Here is a 15597-nt window from a genome sequence, read left to right on the forward strand (position 1 = left end):
CAATCTGTCTTGGAAGAAGTATGGCCCGAGTGCTCCTTAGAGGCCAGGATGGCAAAGCTTCATCTTACATACATCAGACATGGTATCAGGAGAGACTCCCTGGAGAAGGACATCATGTTTGGTAAGTAGAGGGACAGCTAAAAAAGGAAAGCCCTCAACAAGATGAATGGACAGTGTGTGTTAGTCTGGGTAGACTAGAGAAACAAATTCATAGAGACGCATGTGTATAAGAAAGAGCTTTATATGTAAGAGAAACTAAATATTGAGAAAACATCCCAGCCCAGTCCAGATCAAGTCCATAAGTCCAATATTAGCCCATATGTCCAATATCAGTCTATAAAGTCCTCTTCAGACTCATGAAACACATGCAATGATGCTGAATGCAGGAAGATCACAGACCAGTGGGTGGGAAGTCTTATGGATCCAGTGGCGGTGTAAGCATCTCAGCGCTGGCAGTGGTCTCCATGTGGCTTCTCCAGCTCCCAGGGCATGGAATCTATCAGTGTAGTGCCATGTGTCTTGTCAGTACAGCATCTCTCATCAGGGAGCGAGGAGAGAGAAAGAGTCTTCTGCCTCCAGGAAGGAAACCAGAATTCCAGAATTCTGAAAATCCTCTGAAGGCCAAGGCCACACAGAGGCCTCATTGGCTGTGACCTGACTGACAGCCTAGACTACCCCTTCACGCTGAATCCTCAAATGGGCACCAGATCATGTAACTACCACACGGTGGCTACAACAGTGGGCTCAAGCATAGGAACAATTGTGAGAATGGTGCAGGACGGGGCTGACAGTGTTTTGTTCTGTTGTACCTGGGGTCCTTATGGGTCAGAACTGACTCCATGGCACCTAAAAACAACAACATGTGTAACACAAGCCATTGGAAGACTGAGGATAGCTGAAGAACAGATGTGGCTCTACCCTCAAGATGGCCCTATCCCCCAAGGTTAGGGATCAATGGTGAGAAAGGATGGAGATGAATTATTTACCTAGGACCTTTCTGAAAATTAATTTTAAAAACTCCAAACGGGTCCAGCTTATACCTTTAGTTGGCAAGAAGGCTTGTAAGGCAAGTCAACTGTAAAGAAATAATGGGAGTTTTCCTTTTTCCGCACATCTTGATTACAGAACTCCACGGAGATAATAGGGCAGAGATGCAGCCACCAGAGTCAAAGGAAACAGAGAAAAAAGAGACCTCATACAGGTCACATTTAGAAGACAAGGAATGGTCTCTTGTTAGACTTTACATCTCCTGTCACCAAGTCCCAAGTGTATTGGGCAAGTCTGAAAAAAAAAAAAAAGCCTCTAATATGTTAAAAACAAAGATGTCACTTTGAAGATTAAGGTATATCTGACTCAACTCATGGTACTTTCAAACTGTTCATATGCATGTGAAAGTTAGACAAATAAGGAAACTGAGGAAGAATGGATGCGTTAAGATATTGATACCCTACGTGGTGGTTTGTTCTGCTCTCCACAGAGGGCATCGTGGGCTTGGTGATACGAACGACAACTACTACTCAGGCCACTTTTTCACACAGTCTGTGGCCTGAGTGATTGGCAAAGAAAAGATTGAAATTGCCAGGGATTTCATTTTGCTTGATCCACAATCAATGGGCCTGTAAGCAGCAGTCAAGAAATCAAATACCTTCTGGCACGGGTCTAATCGGCTGCACAAGAACTCTTTAAAGGGTTGAAGAGCAAAGAGGACAGTGGTGTGCTGATCTGAGCCAGGGTATTTTCAATCGATGACCTGCATGGGAAAGCTGGACAATGAATAAAGAAAACCACGGAGCAATTGCTGTATTTGAAGTCTGATACTAGTGGAAAATATCGGAAGTACCACGGACTTCCAGAAGAACAGACCCTGTTGTAAAAGCAGGAGAGCCAGACTACTCTGCAGCTACGAGGAGGGCAAGACTTGGCCCCGTGCACTTTGGGCATGCTGCCCGGAGAGACCAGCACCTGGACGAGGGCATCATGACTGGTAAATTAGAGGGGAATGGAAAAAGAGTAAGACCCTTCATGAGATGGATAGGCAGAGTGGCAGCAACAAGGCACATGAGCATACCAAGTTATGATGATGGCACAGGGCCAGGCAGTGCTTCGTGCTGCTGTGCGTCACCTCATGGTGAGGGGGAGCTGACTCAATCGGACCCAACACGAACCTGCCCGAGCAGGGTCTTTCCCATTCCTTCCACAAGCTTCCTGACCTGGTTCTACACCAACGACATCTCCAGTTCATTTTCTGTTCTCTCTGACTACTTTCTGTGAATACCCCCATCTCCACCCACCCCCCTCTCCCACCCCCACCCCCACCAACTAGAAGCTTAAAGAACTTCCTGAAAGCAAATCCGAGGTATAAAGTCCAGGGTCCTTGGGAGAAAGCCAAAGAGTTGAATAACGAAACGCACAGGCTCAAGGCCTTGGCGTTGCGACGGTAGATGGTGAACATCCCGGTAATCAAAGTTAGGGAAGGAATGTAAATACCTCAACCAGCATGGAGACTCCGGAATAGTCATAAAAGGACAATCCACTGCAGTCCAGGATTAAAGAACACTTCTCATGTGGGCAGGGCTGTGAAGCCTCTTCTGTAGGAGAAGCAGAGACATGAGTTAGGGAGACCTGTCAGCGATTTCTACTGATGACTTTCTGAAATGGTGAGAACAAGCCACTTTCCAAACATGCTAATCACGGCTGTTTTCCACTGAGTTGAAAACGACCTCAGGGTCTGTGAATTCAGTACTTCTGGAAGCTACCCTCAGATGATGAAAAACATGTTTGTCGATATAAACTTAAAAACCCTACAGTGAAAAAATAATCTAGAGAGCTTGATCTCTGGATCTAACAGGTGGATAAAAAGGTACCCAAGGTTCTTTAAGAAACAAATTTTGGTTTGTTGTGTTCTCTTCTAATACCTTTCTTTCACATCTAAATTGCAATTGTCCTTCTTGGTATTTCATCCTTAAACCGGTAATTGGATGATTAACTCTGAAAGCATCGGGGCTTTATTTATGATCACATAAACATTTCCCTTCGACTATCCACAGTGAGTTCATATCACTGCTGGCATTGCCTTTTAATTTTACAGTGAATTTTCTCTTTGATGTTCCCTTAATCAAAGCTATGTGCAGACTTCCAGACCATCCAGAAAGAACAAAATACAATAAAGAAAAAATATGTCATGTAAGTGTGGATAATAATTTAAGGTAAGTCATTTTAGGAGACGTGATTCATGATCTTTTCCAAGAAAAAACTACCTTCTTGGTGAAGCAACCAACTCGTTCAAATGAAAATGTGAATATAACGGACATTTCTGAAACCTTTCGAAGAGAAATGAAATTGTCTTTTACATGTTCTCCTTTCAATTCTGCTATTGTCCTGATTTGATAGCGATAACCTCATGTTCTAAGCTTCTAAGTCAATCAAGTAGTGCCATGGAAATCACATCATCCAAGAAGAAGAAAGGAGATGCACAGCTAATATCCTGTCTAAGGCAAAAGAGGTCAACTGAGAGCACATGTAAAGCAGCCCGCTAAGCTCTACCCTTGTGGGCTGTGGGAAATGATGGGATTTATCTACAAAAACATTCCAGTGAGAAATCAGCCATCAGGTGTGAGTGGGCAATTAACTCCAGACTGTGGAAGCTAACTCTTTCCTGTGGAATATTCATTAACGTCTTTAATTGAAAAGGATTCATAGCTGCATAATCTAGTGGTATTTTCTGTTTCTTGACAGTCTGCGAGTCACTCATAATTTTTTTAAAGAATGCATTTCTGTTGATATCAATGAACTATTCAGAAGTGGATTTAGATCTTCCCTAATTTCTCAAGAGAAGAAAGATATTTTTTTAAAAACATTTTGGACAAACCACAACACTATTTTTGGACAACATGTGCACATGCTGATGTGCATCCCATTTATTCAAGCAGTTAGTCACTATGGATATATTAAATGCTTACTCTAAGCACTTTCCTAAGAGATGCAAAGAGGGCTGAGAACAAAAGGGATACTGCTCTTTTCTCTCAAAAGATTCACATTCAAGCAGAGAAATGAGTCATCTGAGCTTGGGAGTGTTATGAGGACAGGAAAAGATGTGCAGAAAGTGCTAAGGAAGTAGAGCAGAAACCTGGTGTGGTAGAGTAAGAGAACCCTAGAGATGTCACACATGGCTCTAGTGGTTCAGTGGAGCAAGTGTTGGGCTACTAACCTCTTGGTTAGCAGTTCAAGTCCACCAGTTGCTCTAAGAGAGAAAAACAAGACTATCCACTCCCCAAAAGAATGACAGTCTCAGAAATTCCATGGAGCAGATCTACTCTGTCCTATAGGATTACTAAGAGTAGGAATCAACTCAATAGCCGGGGGAGGAAAGATGTTCTCATCTGAGGCCCCAGAACATGTTGCCGGATACCACAAAAGAGACTTCACAAATTAGCTTACAGTAAGGGTCTTAAAGTGGGAAATCCTTGGGTGGCATGTTTATTTACTGGGCAATTTGTTGTGTGAGTTAGTTAGTTTATTGTGCCAACCTGGCTGATAAACACATGTGGGGTTAATTGAAGGGCGGAGGGATAAATGGCTTGGTGAGCCTCGTGTTTCGAGTTCTCGGGTTTCTTGCTTTCTGATGGTCGCACCAGGGTGCAGCTGCCTTAGCAGTTCCCTGCTTCAGCTGGCAAGGCTCACTTCCTGCAAGACATCTCTGAGGAGAAGCCACATGGACCTACTCCGATGCAGCCCTGGGTGCTGGAGCAGCCGCGTGGAGACCCCTGCCAGCACTGAGATGCTTACATGTTCACTTTCGGCTTTCCTCCTGCAGTCGGCATTGTTGTGTCTGTTTTGTGAGATGGAGGAGGACTTGGTGGATTGGTGTTGGACATATGGGTTAATGGGTTAATGTTGGACTTGTGGGCTTGGGCAGCACTGGGTTGGGATATTTTCTTGGTGCGCACTTAACCTTTATATAAAACTCTCTGTTATACATGAGTTTCTGTGGATTTGTTTCTCTACAGTACCCAGACTAACATATTGAGAGGTTGGTAGTATGAACACGTTCCAAGGTGCCCAGAAAAATAAAGACCCGAGGATGTGCTTCGGCCATGTAACAGCCATAAAAACTCTGTAGAAGCTATGTCTCTTGTGAAACACATCAGGTCACATTCAAGTAGAGATAGATTAAATGCTTGTTCTTTTTTGAGATGGGGAGGTTGCCCTGGATGACCTGAGTAGGCCTGTTGTAATCACACGGGCCTTTACGAAAGGAAGTCAGAAGGGCCAGAAACGGAAGTGGCAGAAATGGGCCTGCAAGTCACAACACCAACAGAGACTCCACCAGGAGGTCAGGTGACATGGACACAGTGTGAGTGAAGACTTTCTGAGACACAGACTTCTAAATATGGTTGACTTGTTTATAAGTGAGCACATTTTATTCTCATTGAAGAAATAATAACATGATTTCCATCTTAATATTTACATAGCCAGTTCCATAGATTCTGATCATCAATTTTGTGCTCAGAAATGAAAATATGCTCCCCAAGCTAAATGTATCTACTCTCTCTCTCTTTCTTTTTTATCATTTTATTGGGAGCTCTTACAGACGTCATAACATTTCATAGTTTAATCACATCAAGCAGTACTGTACGACTGCTACCACAATCAGTTTCAAAGCACTTTCTTTCTTCTTGCACTCCTTGACATCAGCTCCCCTTAATCCCCTCCCTCCCCTATCCAATGCCCCAGGAACCCTTATTCATTTATTTATGCCATATCTTACACCATCCACTATGTCCTTTCACATACAACTTCACGTTGTCCCTTGAGTGGGGTTATCCATGCTAACAGCACACCCTCCCCGCATCTTCCTCAGGTCTGTAATTCTGATGCTTGGGGTCCAAGGGGATGCAAGAGTGAGCAGATTGATCGTCTTGGTGTCCCTGGCTGAAGATGGTCTTGGAAACGGACTCAGCTAGGTGGCCACAGCCAAGAGAAGCCACGAGCTCTGCTCAGGACCCTCAACCTGCTCACGAGCCTGCTCCAGACCCTGGGCCTGCTCGTGGGCCTCCAGCCTGCTCCTGCTCAGCTCTCTGGCCTGCCCCAGATCTCCGGCCAGCTTTGGATCTCCAGCCAGCAGCCACATTCTCTCAACTTTCCAGTCTTCAGTTCTGCACTGTCCGAAGGGCACTGGACCTCACCTCCATAGTTTCTTATTTTGATAGACCCTGCTTGTTACAGACCCTGCTGTGAGTGGAGAGATCACCCAGGCCTCACCTGGCACAACCTATCTTCCCTTTTAACTGCCGCCCTGGGCTCCCTATTCGTTCCAATGTAGAGTATCCCATTTTAAAAATTATTTTGTATTGCGTTTGCCCTTCTCCCAACACCTAAATAGTCTCAGACTGCATTCTTCATACCTCTGAAGACTGTTTTTTCTCATTTTAATTGTCATATGACCAAAGCAGAAGACAATAAAATCTCACCCCATCTTTCATGCTTTCCTCCCTACAGACTGCACTCAGACCACCATTCTTTTTTTTTCTTTTAAAAAAAATCATTTTATTGGGGGCTCTTACAGCTCTTATCACAAACCAAACATACATCCATTGTGTCAAGTACCTTTGTACATATGTTGGCATCATCATTTTCAAAACATTTTCTTTCTACTTGAGCCCTTGGTATCAGTTCATTTCTCCCCCTCTCTCTTCCTCATGAACCCTGGATAATTTATAAATTTTTAATTTTTTTTAATTGGGGCTCATACAACTATCACAATCAATGCATACATCAATTGTATAAAGCACATTTGTACATTTGTACATTTGCTACCCTCATTATTCTTATTTTTTAATCAGACCAACATTCTTAAAACACAGTTTAAGCATCATTCCTGCCTGTCCTGCTTACCAGCATGCCTATTATCTGACTTCCTGCCACACCAGACTCTGCTCCTACTGAACCGCATGATCCAGAGAAAGTCAGTCATCCGATATGGACCTCAGTTTCTTCACTTGCTACACCACCCCCCAATAAAATGTATTATACATCCTCTTTTCATAATCATATTAGGGAATGGGTTCTAGTTGTTATGCTAATAAGGTCTCTTTAAAGTGTTAAAGAGCAACAATGTTAATGTCACCTTGAGGATTAAGGTGCAACAGACCCAAGCCATAGTACTTTCAATCACCTCATGTGCATGTGCCAGACAATGAGTCAGACAAGAAATGAACCAAGGGCCGCAACAACGGGCCCAAACCCAAGAACCGTTGGGAAGGGGGAAAAAAACAAGCCGCCGTTCCAGCCGGTAAGCCGTGGGCCAGAACGGACTAGATGGCATCTAATGAGAGCAACAGCACTACATAACTAAGTCAAGAGGCATCGGATTTATTTATGCCCTACTTCAGGGTTATTTAGAAGAATGTCCTTTGGAAATCTGTCAAGTGGGATACAGATATTGTTTAGTCGAATGCTCATTAATTGACTAGGTGCTCCTTGGGCAATGGAGGATAAAGTAATGGAAACTGAAAATGCATCCCTTTCCTAAAAATCAAATTAATTGAGAAAAAAGTATACATAAATAAAACAACTATAAATCTAGAAGGCAGTATGTGAGCAGACGAAGTGTAGAGTAACTGTTTACTATACTATGATTTCCATTTTAGAGCTGAAGAAACGAAAGTCCAGGCTGCACTTGACTGTATATTACCTTGTAGGGATGAAGTTCTTGTTTACAAACATTTCTAACCAATAAGATAGCACGGAGCATGTCCCTTCACTTTTCATATTTCTTTATGAAGGGTTAAAGAAAGTATAAGATTTGGTTGTCAAACAATGTAGAATGTTCTAGCCACACATGGTCATTGAATTAATTCCCATTCATGGCAATTCTACAGGTTTCCATGTCCGTAGATCTTTATGGAAGCAGAAAGCTTCATCTTTAACCTGTGCAGTGGCTGGTGGATTTGAACTGCTGACCTTTTAGATAGCAGCTCAATGCTTGACCCCTTATACCATCAGTGCTCCTCCAGAAGAATCCAAATAAAGGTTCAGAGCCAAAAATAATTATATCATATGTTAATCTGTGCCAACTCAATAGAAACCAGTACTTGTCTATCCAAAAGTATAGGAGTTTAGATTCCACCAAACACTTTAAAAAGACAAACTTAGATCCATAATAGATCTGAAGTATTTTTGTTGTTATTGTACCTGATATTTATTACTAATGCCTTATCTCTTTCTTCTTATCAGTCTTGTTGCTGTTAGGAGTTCCCTGGTTTCAATTCATAGCAACCTTATGCGCAACAGAACAAACACTGCCTAGTCTTTAGCCGCCCTCATTATCATAGATAGGATCATGTAGCTATTGCTGCAACCTCTGTGACAAACATCTCATTTAGGATCTTTTTTCTTGCATTTTTTTCCAGCCAAGCATGATGTTCTCCTTCAGGGGTTGGATCTGATAACATATTCCACGTAAGCAAGACAAAAGCTTGTTCTAAGGAGCATTCTGGCTGTACTTCTTCCAAGACCGTTTTGTTCTTTATTTTGACAGTCCATGGCACATTCAATACTCTTTTCCAACATCTTTATTCAAAGGCATCAGTTCTTCCAGCCTTCGTGTGTATATGAGGTCACTGAAAAGACCATAACCTGGATCAAGTCCACCCTAGTCCTCAAAGTAATATATTTTTAATATTTTAAAGAGGTCTTTTGCAGCAGATTTGCACAGTGCAATATGTTGTATAATATCTTGGCTGCTACTTCCATGAACATTAATTATGACTATAAGGGAAGGAAATCCTTGACAATTTCAATATTTTCTCCATCTATCATGACGCTGTTTATTGGTCTAGTTGTGAGATCTTTGATCTTCATCAGTAAGTGCCTCAGGCCCTCTTGGCTTTCAGTGGGCAGGGTTGTGTCACCTGCATATCACATGTTATTAATGAATCTTCCTCCAATCCTGAGGATGCCTTCTTCTATTTGGCCAGTCTACAGACTAACTAAAGAAACAACCTGATGTCCATCTCTCCTGATTTTATGTTTCAAAAACATTTTATTTAGGGAGCTAATACACATATCTTATTCCATAGTTAAATTACATCAAGCAGAATTGTATAATTGATACCACAATCAGTTTCAAAAAAAAGCTCCTTTCTTGAACTCCTTGATATTGGCTCCCATTTACAGCCCCACCCCCCTCCATGAACACCCCAGGAATACTTATTCTATTTGTTGTCTTTATAAGCTCATCAGTCCTGATTTAAAGCCACACAACATCCCTTTGTTCTCTTGAAACAAACGTCTCATAGTCCCTATGTTTATGTTCCGCATGGGCACAAGGTAGTCTCATTCCTTGTTATTATCCACACAGTGGAATGTCTTTGCTTTATCAGGACACCTTCTCTCATATGCAGAAAATCATACAAAACAAGGAGCAAATAAGCAAAAAAAAAGAAGAAAAAAAAAAAAAAAACCCAAACAAAAAAAAAACAAAAAAAAATAAAAAACGAAAAAAACTTAAAAAAAGGCAAAAGGAAGTTAAAAGAAAAAGCAATGAAATCCAAACCAAACCCAAAACCAAAAATGAACTCAAAAGCCCCTTGTCTGATAGAAAGACCACTCACATCAGAGAGACTCACCAGAGGGTTAATCCAAATCAGGACCTGCAAATGGATGCTGGGCTTCCACTGTCGTGTAAGACTTCTGTAAACTTCTGTTTAGAACTTGAGTTCTGATACCATTCCCTCTTCCTGATTTGGATTATATTATTTACAATCCAAGGATTACACGGGTGGGGTGCTTCTTCCATCTGGACTTAGTTCATTCCTGTCTTTTTATAAATGAACTTTCCCTTCTTCATGGATGATGTCCTTGATGTGGTCTTATCAGCCTCATCTGGTAAGTAATAATTTTTTTTTCAAAGATTCTGAATTGTGTTTCTTGATTTCCTTTTTAAATTTTCTCCCTAATTAATTTCTAATTCTATATTTATTATTTTCTCCCTTTACTTTCATCATCTTCATTTTTTCATTCCCAACCTCTTGGAATAAATATTTAAATTATTAATTTTTAGCCTTCTTTCCTTATATGCATATAGCTTATATGCAAAATAGCTTAGTTTATAACTACATGCATTGCATTTTAGTTTATAAATTTAGCTTTAAGAGTTGTTTTAACTATATCCCATGTTATAACATGCAATATTTTCCTGATAATTTCATTATATTTTTCTAATTTTCAATATTATTTCCTCAATTACTTCAATATTGACCAATGGCTAATTTGAAAGAGTATTTCCTAATTTTTAGATATATGTATGAAACCTTTCAGGTTATCTTTACGTAATGAAAAAAATACTTTCTGTCTAATTATATAGTTGTCAGACACTTCTCTATGAAGGATTCCTTATTTGAATTGTGTTGAAACTTGCATTATGGGTGTGTGTGGCCTGGTATATGATGACCAAAGAGATGGCAAGAGTTTTCCGGTCTCCCTCATCTGCTGACTCAGGGATATAATTGTGGAAACAGACTAAGGAGAAGGGAAAGAGCGTTAAAGAGGTGGGGAGGAGAGAGAAGCGAGAAGTAGAAGCAGGAAGAAGAGAAAGCAGGAAAGAAGGCAGGAGAGGCCTGCAGGAAAGACGAGAGAGAAGTAGGATAAGAACCAGTTTCAAATCTGAGCACTTAAAAATATTTTCTTTTTTTAACTCACCATTGCAGGTACCATTGGATAGAGAATTTAGCAGCATATTCTGTTCACACTGAAAAAAAACAAAACAAAGATTTTAAACATAACAATGTTATATCAATTGTTTTTTGTACCTGAAAAAGCACATCCTTCCTTTTATTCCTAAAGAATAACGCAAATATCATCTGCAACTCTTTTCTTCATTAGCATTTTTTGGGAATAATAAATACAACAAACTTTGAAAAAATAAAATCAAAATCCTTTATAAGTATTGTTAGTTTAGTATATAATTTACAAAGTTGAAGTCAGTTTTAATATTTCTTCAATATTGTTTCTTACCATTTTTGATCAGAAATTTAACATTTGCATGTATTTATCATGTAGCATATATAATCTCACTTTCATTTTTAAAAGTCAAGACAACAATTTGTGAGAAAAGGACAGTATTTGGGGAGAGAAAACCATGGATCATATATATATGTACAAGTTAAATGTTCATCTGTATTTGTATAAAAATATGCCTTGGAAATATTCTTGATTCATAAAAATGCTCCAGAACAAAACTGACTCTATTTCTGACAGTCAAACTTATTGATGCCTCTAATGAACTTGCATGTCATCTACTCTTCAAATGGCATACTGTGCTATTATTGTTGTTGATGGTGGTGATGATGATGATGACTGGATTTTTTTAACACTTACCATACCTAAAGGAGCCCTGATTATGTAGTGGCTTGTACCAAGCTGCTCACCATAAAGTCAGTGGTTCAAATCCAGCACCTGATTTACAGTAGAAAGATGAGGCTATCTGCCTCCATAAAGATTTAGTCTCAGAGACCTTCAGGAGCAGTTGTAGTCTGCCCTTTAGGATAGCTATGAATTAGAGTCGCTCACTGTCAGTGGGCTTGATTTTAGGTTTTATATATCACAGAGTTTACTTTGGTCACTTTATTTTGAGAACAATTCTATGAAGTTTTGAAACTATTTTTAAAAACATTTTATTGAGGACTCTTACAGATCTTGTAACAATCCATACATCAATTGTATCAAGCACATTTGTACATATGTTGCCGTCATTATCTAATTTTTTATATCAAGAGCTAAAACTGAGAAATGCGATAGTAATTAAGCAGAGTCACAGAGCTGGTAAGTGAAGGAGTTAAAGCCAAAGTTAATTTCCTCCTAATACCAAGAAGTCTGTTCCTAACTACTATTATTTTTCACATGAAACCAATCTTTCATGAAAAATGAAATATTGGCTGTACATAGTGGTTTCCTTAGGAAGAATTTGCAAGCGTTAAAGGCGACAGAGGCAAATACTCTTCTGTAAACAATCCTGCAATAGTGGTGATCTCTGAGTACATGCTGCATAGACACACGAGATAAACTGGTGTGGCAGGGTACATGGGAATATACTCACGAATATATAGAGTTGACAGAAGGTATGTGCAACTACATGGACTACAAATATACCCCTAAATGCAGTGGTGCATAAAGAGGCAAAGTTATGACAACTTCTTAGAAACAGCAAAACACCTTGAGGCAATTGAGCTGCTGGGCCTGGGAGATGGGGATCACAATCTCAGGAAACTCCAAGGTCAACTGGCATAACATTGTTAAAAAAGACTATGTTCGAAATCCTATCCTGGTGAGCAGCAACTAGGATCATAAGCGCTCGTGAGCATCATCTAAGGTGCCATTAGTAGTCTCTCGTCCAGAAAAAATAAAAATTGAGAGATATGTGAAAAAAATAATCCAATAGATTAATGGACCATGCAAATATCTGTCTAAACCCAGAAGAAGAGATGGTGCCGGGTCACCACTATCAACATCTCTCAAAAGAATCATATTTAAAAGTCCAAATAGAGTGGGAGAAAATGTGAAATATAAATCAAAATCATAAGAGAGACCAGGCTTATTGGTCAGACAGAGATTGGTGTCACCTCCAGGACCTTGGCACTTAGTCACTGGTCAGGGCTGGGACAGAATTCATCCCGTGTTTGAATCATCAGCCATTTGGCATCTAAAGGGCAACATTTACTCAAGGACAGCCAGCATTCACAAAGGAGGAGGAACAGAAGCAGGAAATCACACAGTGGATACAGAATACATCAGGTTACATTGAGGGAATTGCAACGGATGAGTTGAAACAAAATGCATATAAATCATTAAATGTAAAACTGAGTATCTGCTCTGGAAACCTTCACCCAATTCCCAATAAACACTTTTTTTCAAAGAAAAGAAAGAACGCAATGTGTAAAGGAAGAAAAAGGACAACTTTATGGTAGAGAAGCCTGATAAAAGTACCTCCCCAAAGTGATCAAGGTCAACACTAACAGCGATAAATCATCTTGACAGGACGTGATGAAAATGACACACCACTTCTTGTAAGCTTCCTCTCCAAAACCCATCAGCCGCTCTAACCTTAGAAAAACGGCATATGGATTCCAGTAGAAGTATTCACTACTACAATTCAGTGCTGTCAAGAAACGTCTTAGTCACTGTCTAAAGGGTCGGCAAAAGGAGCTCACGGAGACAGCCTGGCTAAAGGTGAAGGGGGATCTGGGAACAGAAAAGACACTGTGTAAAAACTTACAGATTTAATCAATGATAATGAATCAACATTTCTTCTCAAGCATTATTGAAAGTTTTGTCCTATATGCAACCCTCATTGTTTGCATAAATAATTTCTAATCATCTGAGTCTTTTACCTGTACAGGTAAAAAAATCTATGTATTTTAGTCTAAAATGATGTCCTATATATGTATACTTTCTTTTTCTAAACAGTATTTGAAGGTCTATAGCAGTGGTTCTCAACCTTCCTAATACGGTTTCTCATGTTGTGGTGACCCCCACCCCCACCCCCCGCCATCCATAAAATTATTTTTGTTGCTACTTCATCACTGTAATTTTGCCACTGTTATGAATCGGACGATTCCTGTGAAAGGGCTGTTCAACTCCCAAAGGGGTCGTGACCCACAGGTTGAGAACCGCCGGTCTATAGCATTGGCTAAACTAATGATGCCATTAGAAAAGTATCATATTCCACGAAAATAATTTGTAATTTTCCCCAATAAAAGGATAATGATGTCTCTAAAGTGGACATTTTATGTCAATAAAAAATGTTAAATTGAAAATAAAAAAAGAGAGAGTTGCAGTCTCTGAAACTCACAGAGGCAGTTCTACCATGCCCTATAGAGTACCCGTGAGGTGGAATCAATTTGATGGCAATTAGTGAGTTTTTCTGTCTCCATAGGCATCTGAGGTGTCACATCTGCTTTAAATGAACAGACATTAGGCTTAGTGGTGTTTGCAGCTAGTAAACTTTTGCCTGCCTAGGAAAACAATACATTTTTCCATTAATTAATTAACTAATGCATCACTTAATTTCAGGTGTCAATAATAAGGGGAACTGTATGTAGTAGAAGATATATGAAAACTCTCAGTAGGTATAAAATTATTCCTTTGAACTTTTTTCTGTAAATCTAAACATGTACTAAAAAGTAATGTCTATTTAAAAAATTGTTTTGTTTGAGGGGGAAAAATTGGATGATTTACAGTGCCAACCTTCTCTTGATAAGCAGAGCCACAAGATAGTGATTCATATTACCATGTGCAAATGACATCCTGGATAGCATTAGACATGAATTCATCAAGTACCAGGGGACCCTTGAGGTCCTCCTAGGCTTCTGCCTCCAGGAGGGTCTTTAATAATGATATGCCGAAGAGCCCCAGTACCATGAAGCAGAGGATTCGTGTTCAGTGTTTGTTGTGAATAGAATGTGATTCTTCCTTCCCTGGGCTGTTCCAAGTGCCTCTCTCATCACCTCAGTCTGTTGAAAACACAGCTGTCAAAGAAGGGAAGACAGAGGCCTGGGCAGGGCACACTGATTTGGCCCAATCTGGAAGACTACGGAGCCAAGCACGACATAAGGGGGAAACTGCACTAGAGAGCAACTGGCAGAGCCTTCCTGCTTAAAACTAACTTGGAGTATGTGTACACATAATTTTTGTTTAAAGATGATATCCTACACAGTATGAATAAGATGAATAACACTAAATAGCCCAAAGATAACGATTGTCTAACCATATGCATAAGGGTTGAACCTCAGTTCCTTAGAGAAGATGATGTTGAGATTGTTATCTCAACCCCAACTGGTGGTAAAGCCCTTAAAATCCACCACGAGTAAAGACACACAGTATTTGTACTATTCTCATTATACTGGGTCTCTCAACAAAACCTTTCTCACCATCATAAAGTTTAATATATCCTATTGGTAGCATTACTTGCCAACAACTGACTCCAAGGGTCTCCATGCGGGTATTAGACCCACGTTTCTGAAGTCAAAGAAGGTAAAATCACCCAAGTGGTACTCCCTCACAGGGGGCTATGCAAATAAATGTGTTTGTTTCTGTGAACGTGATACAGGATAAACACATGGCAATTTTTAATTTCTAACACCAGAACAATATTAGTCTTATAAGAATTTTCTATGAAAAATGTAGATTGACTATAAGTAAATAATTAATTTTATAAGAATCTTCACTTTTATTGGGTATTCCACTAGATTATGGTAAAAGTTATAAAGCAGGATATCATTGCAATAAGTATATTCAAGTGTGGGGAACAATAACCTTCTTGCTGGTTAATTAGGTTATTTTGAACTTAGGACAAAACCCCACTATAAGGACATCATCAAGAGGTAGTCAATGCCTGTGGATGAACCAGGCCCAGAACATGTTTCCCCCTGCTGCGTGAAAGCGAGTTCTCTTCAACTGTGAGCCCCGGCTATAGTTCCCGATCTTCTGACGAAGTGAAACCCTGGCAAACACAATGAGGCAGGAAGGCAGTTCTGGCATTATATAGACAGAACTGGTTTGTGGGCATCAAACCTGTACAGTTGTCCAGTGCCCCAAGCT

The 15597-nt window shown here is 40.1% G+C and overlaps 1 protein-coding gene across 1 annotated transcript in view; it reads right to left on the reverse strand.

Annotated features, from left to right (window-relative positions):
* SLC26A7 (solute carrier family 26 member 7) overlaps positions 1 to 15597 on the reverse strand; it is a 136978-nt gene that overhangs the window by 8657 nt on the left and 112724 nt on the right. The window contains exons 12-13 of the mRNA XM_004697718.2: positions 10702 to 10750; positions 2488 to 2588 (exon numbers count right to left, since the gene is read on the reverse strand). Of these exons, the coding sequence (XP_004697775.1) occupies positions 2488 to 2588; positions 10702 to 10750 (150 nt within the window). The remainder of the gene's footprint in view (positions 1 to 2487; positions 2589 to 10701; positions 10751 to 15597) is intronic.

The sequence above is a fragment of the Echinops telfairi genome, unplaced genomic scaffold (assembly GCF_000313985.2).
Source record: "Echinops telfairi isolate 266 unplaced genomic scaffold, ASM31398v2 ScPeMD7_1;HRSCAF=3_0, whole genome shotgun sequence".
Taxonomy (NCBI): Eukaryota; Metazoa; Chordata; class Mammalia; order Afrosoricida; family Tenrecidae; genus Echinops; species Echinops telfairi.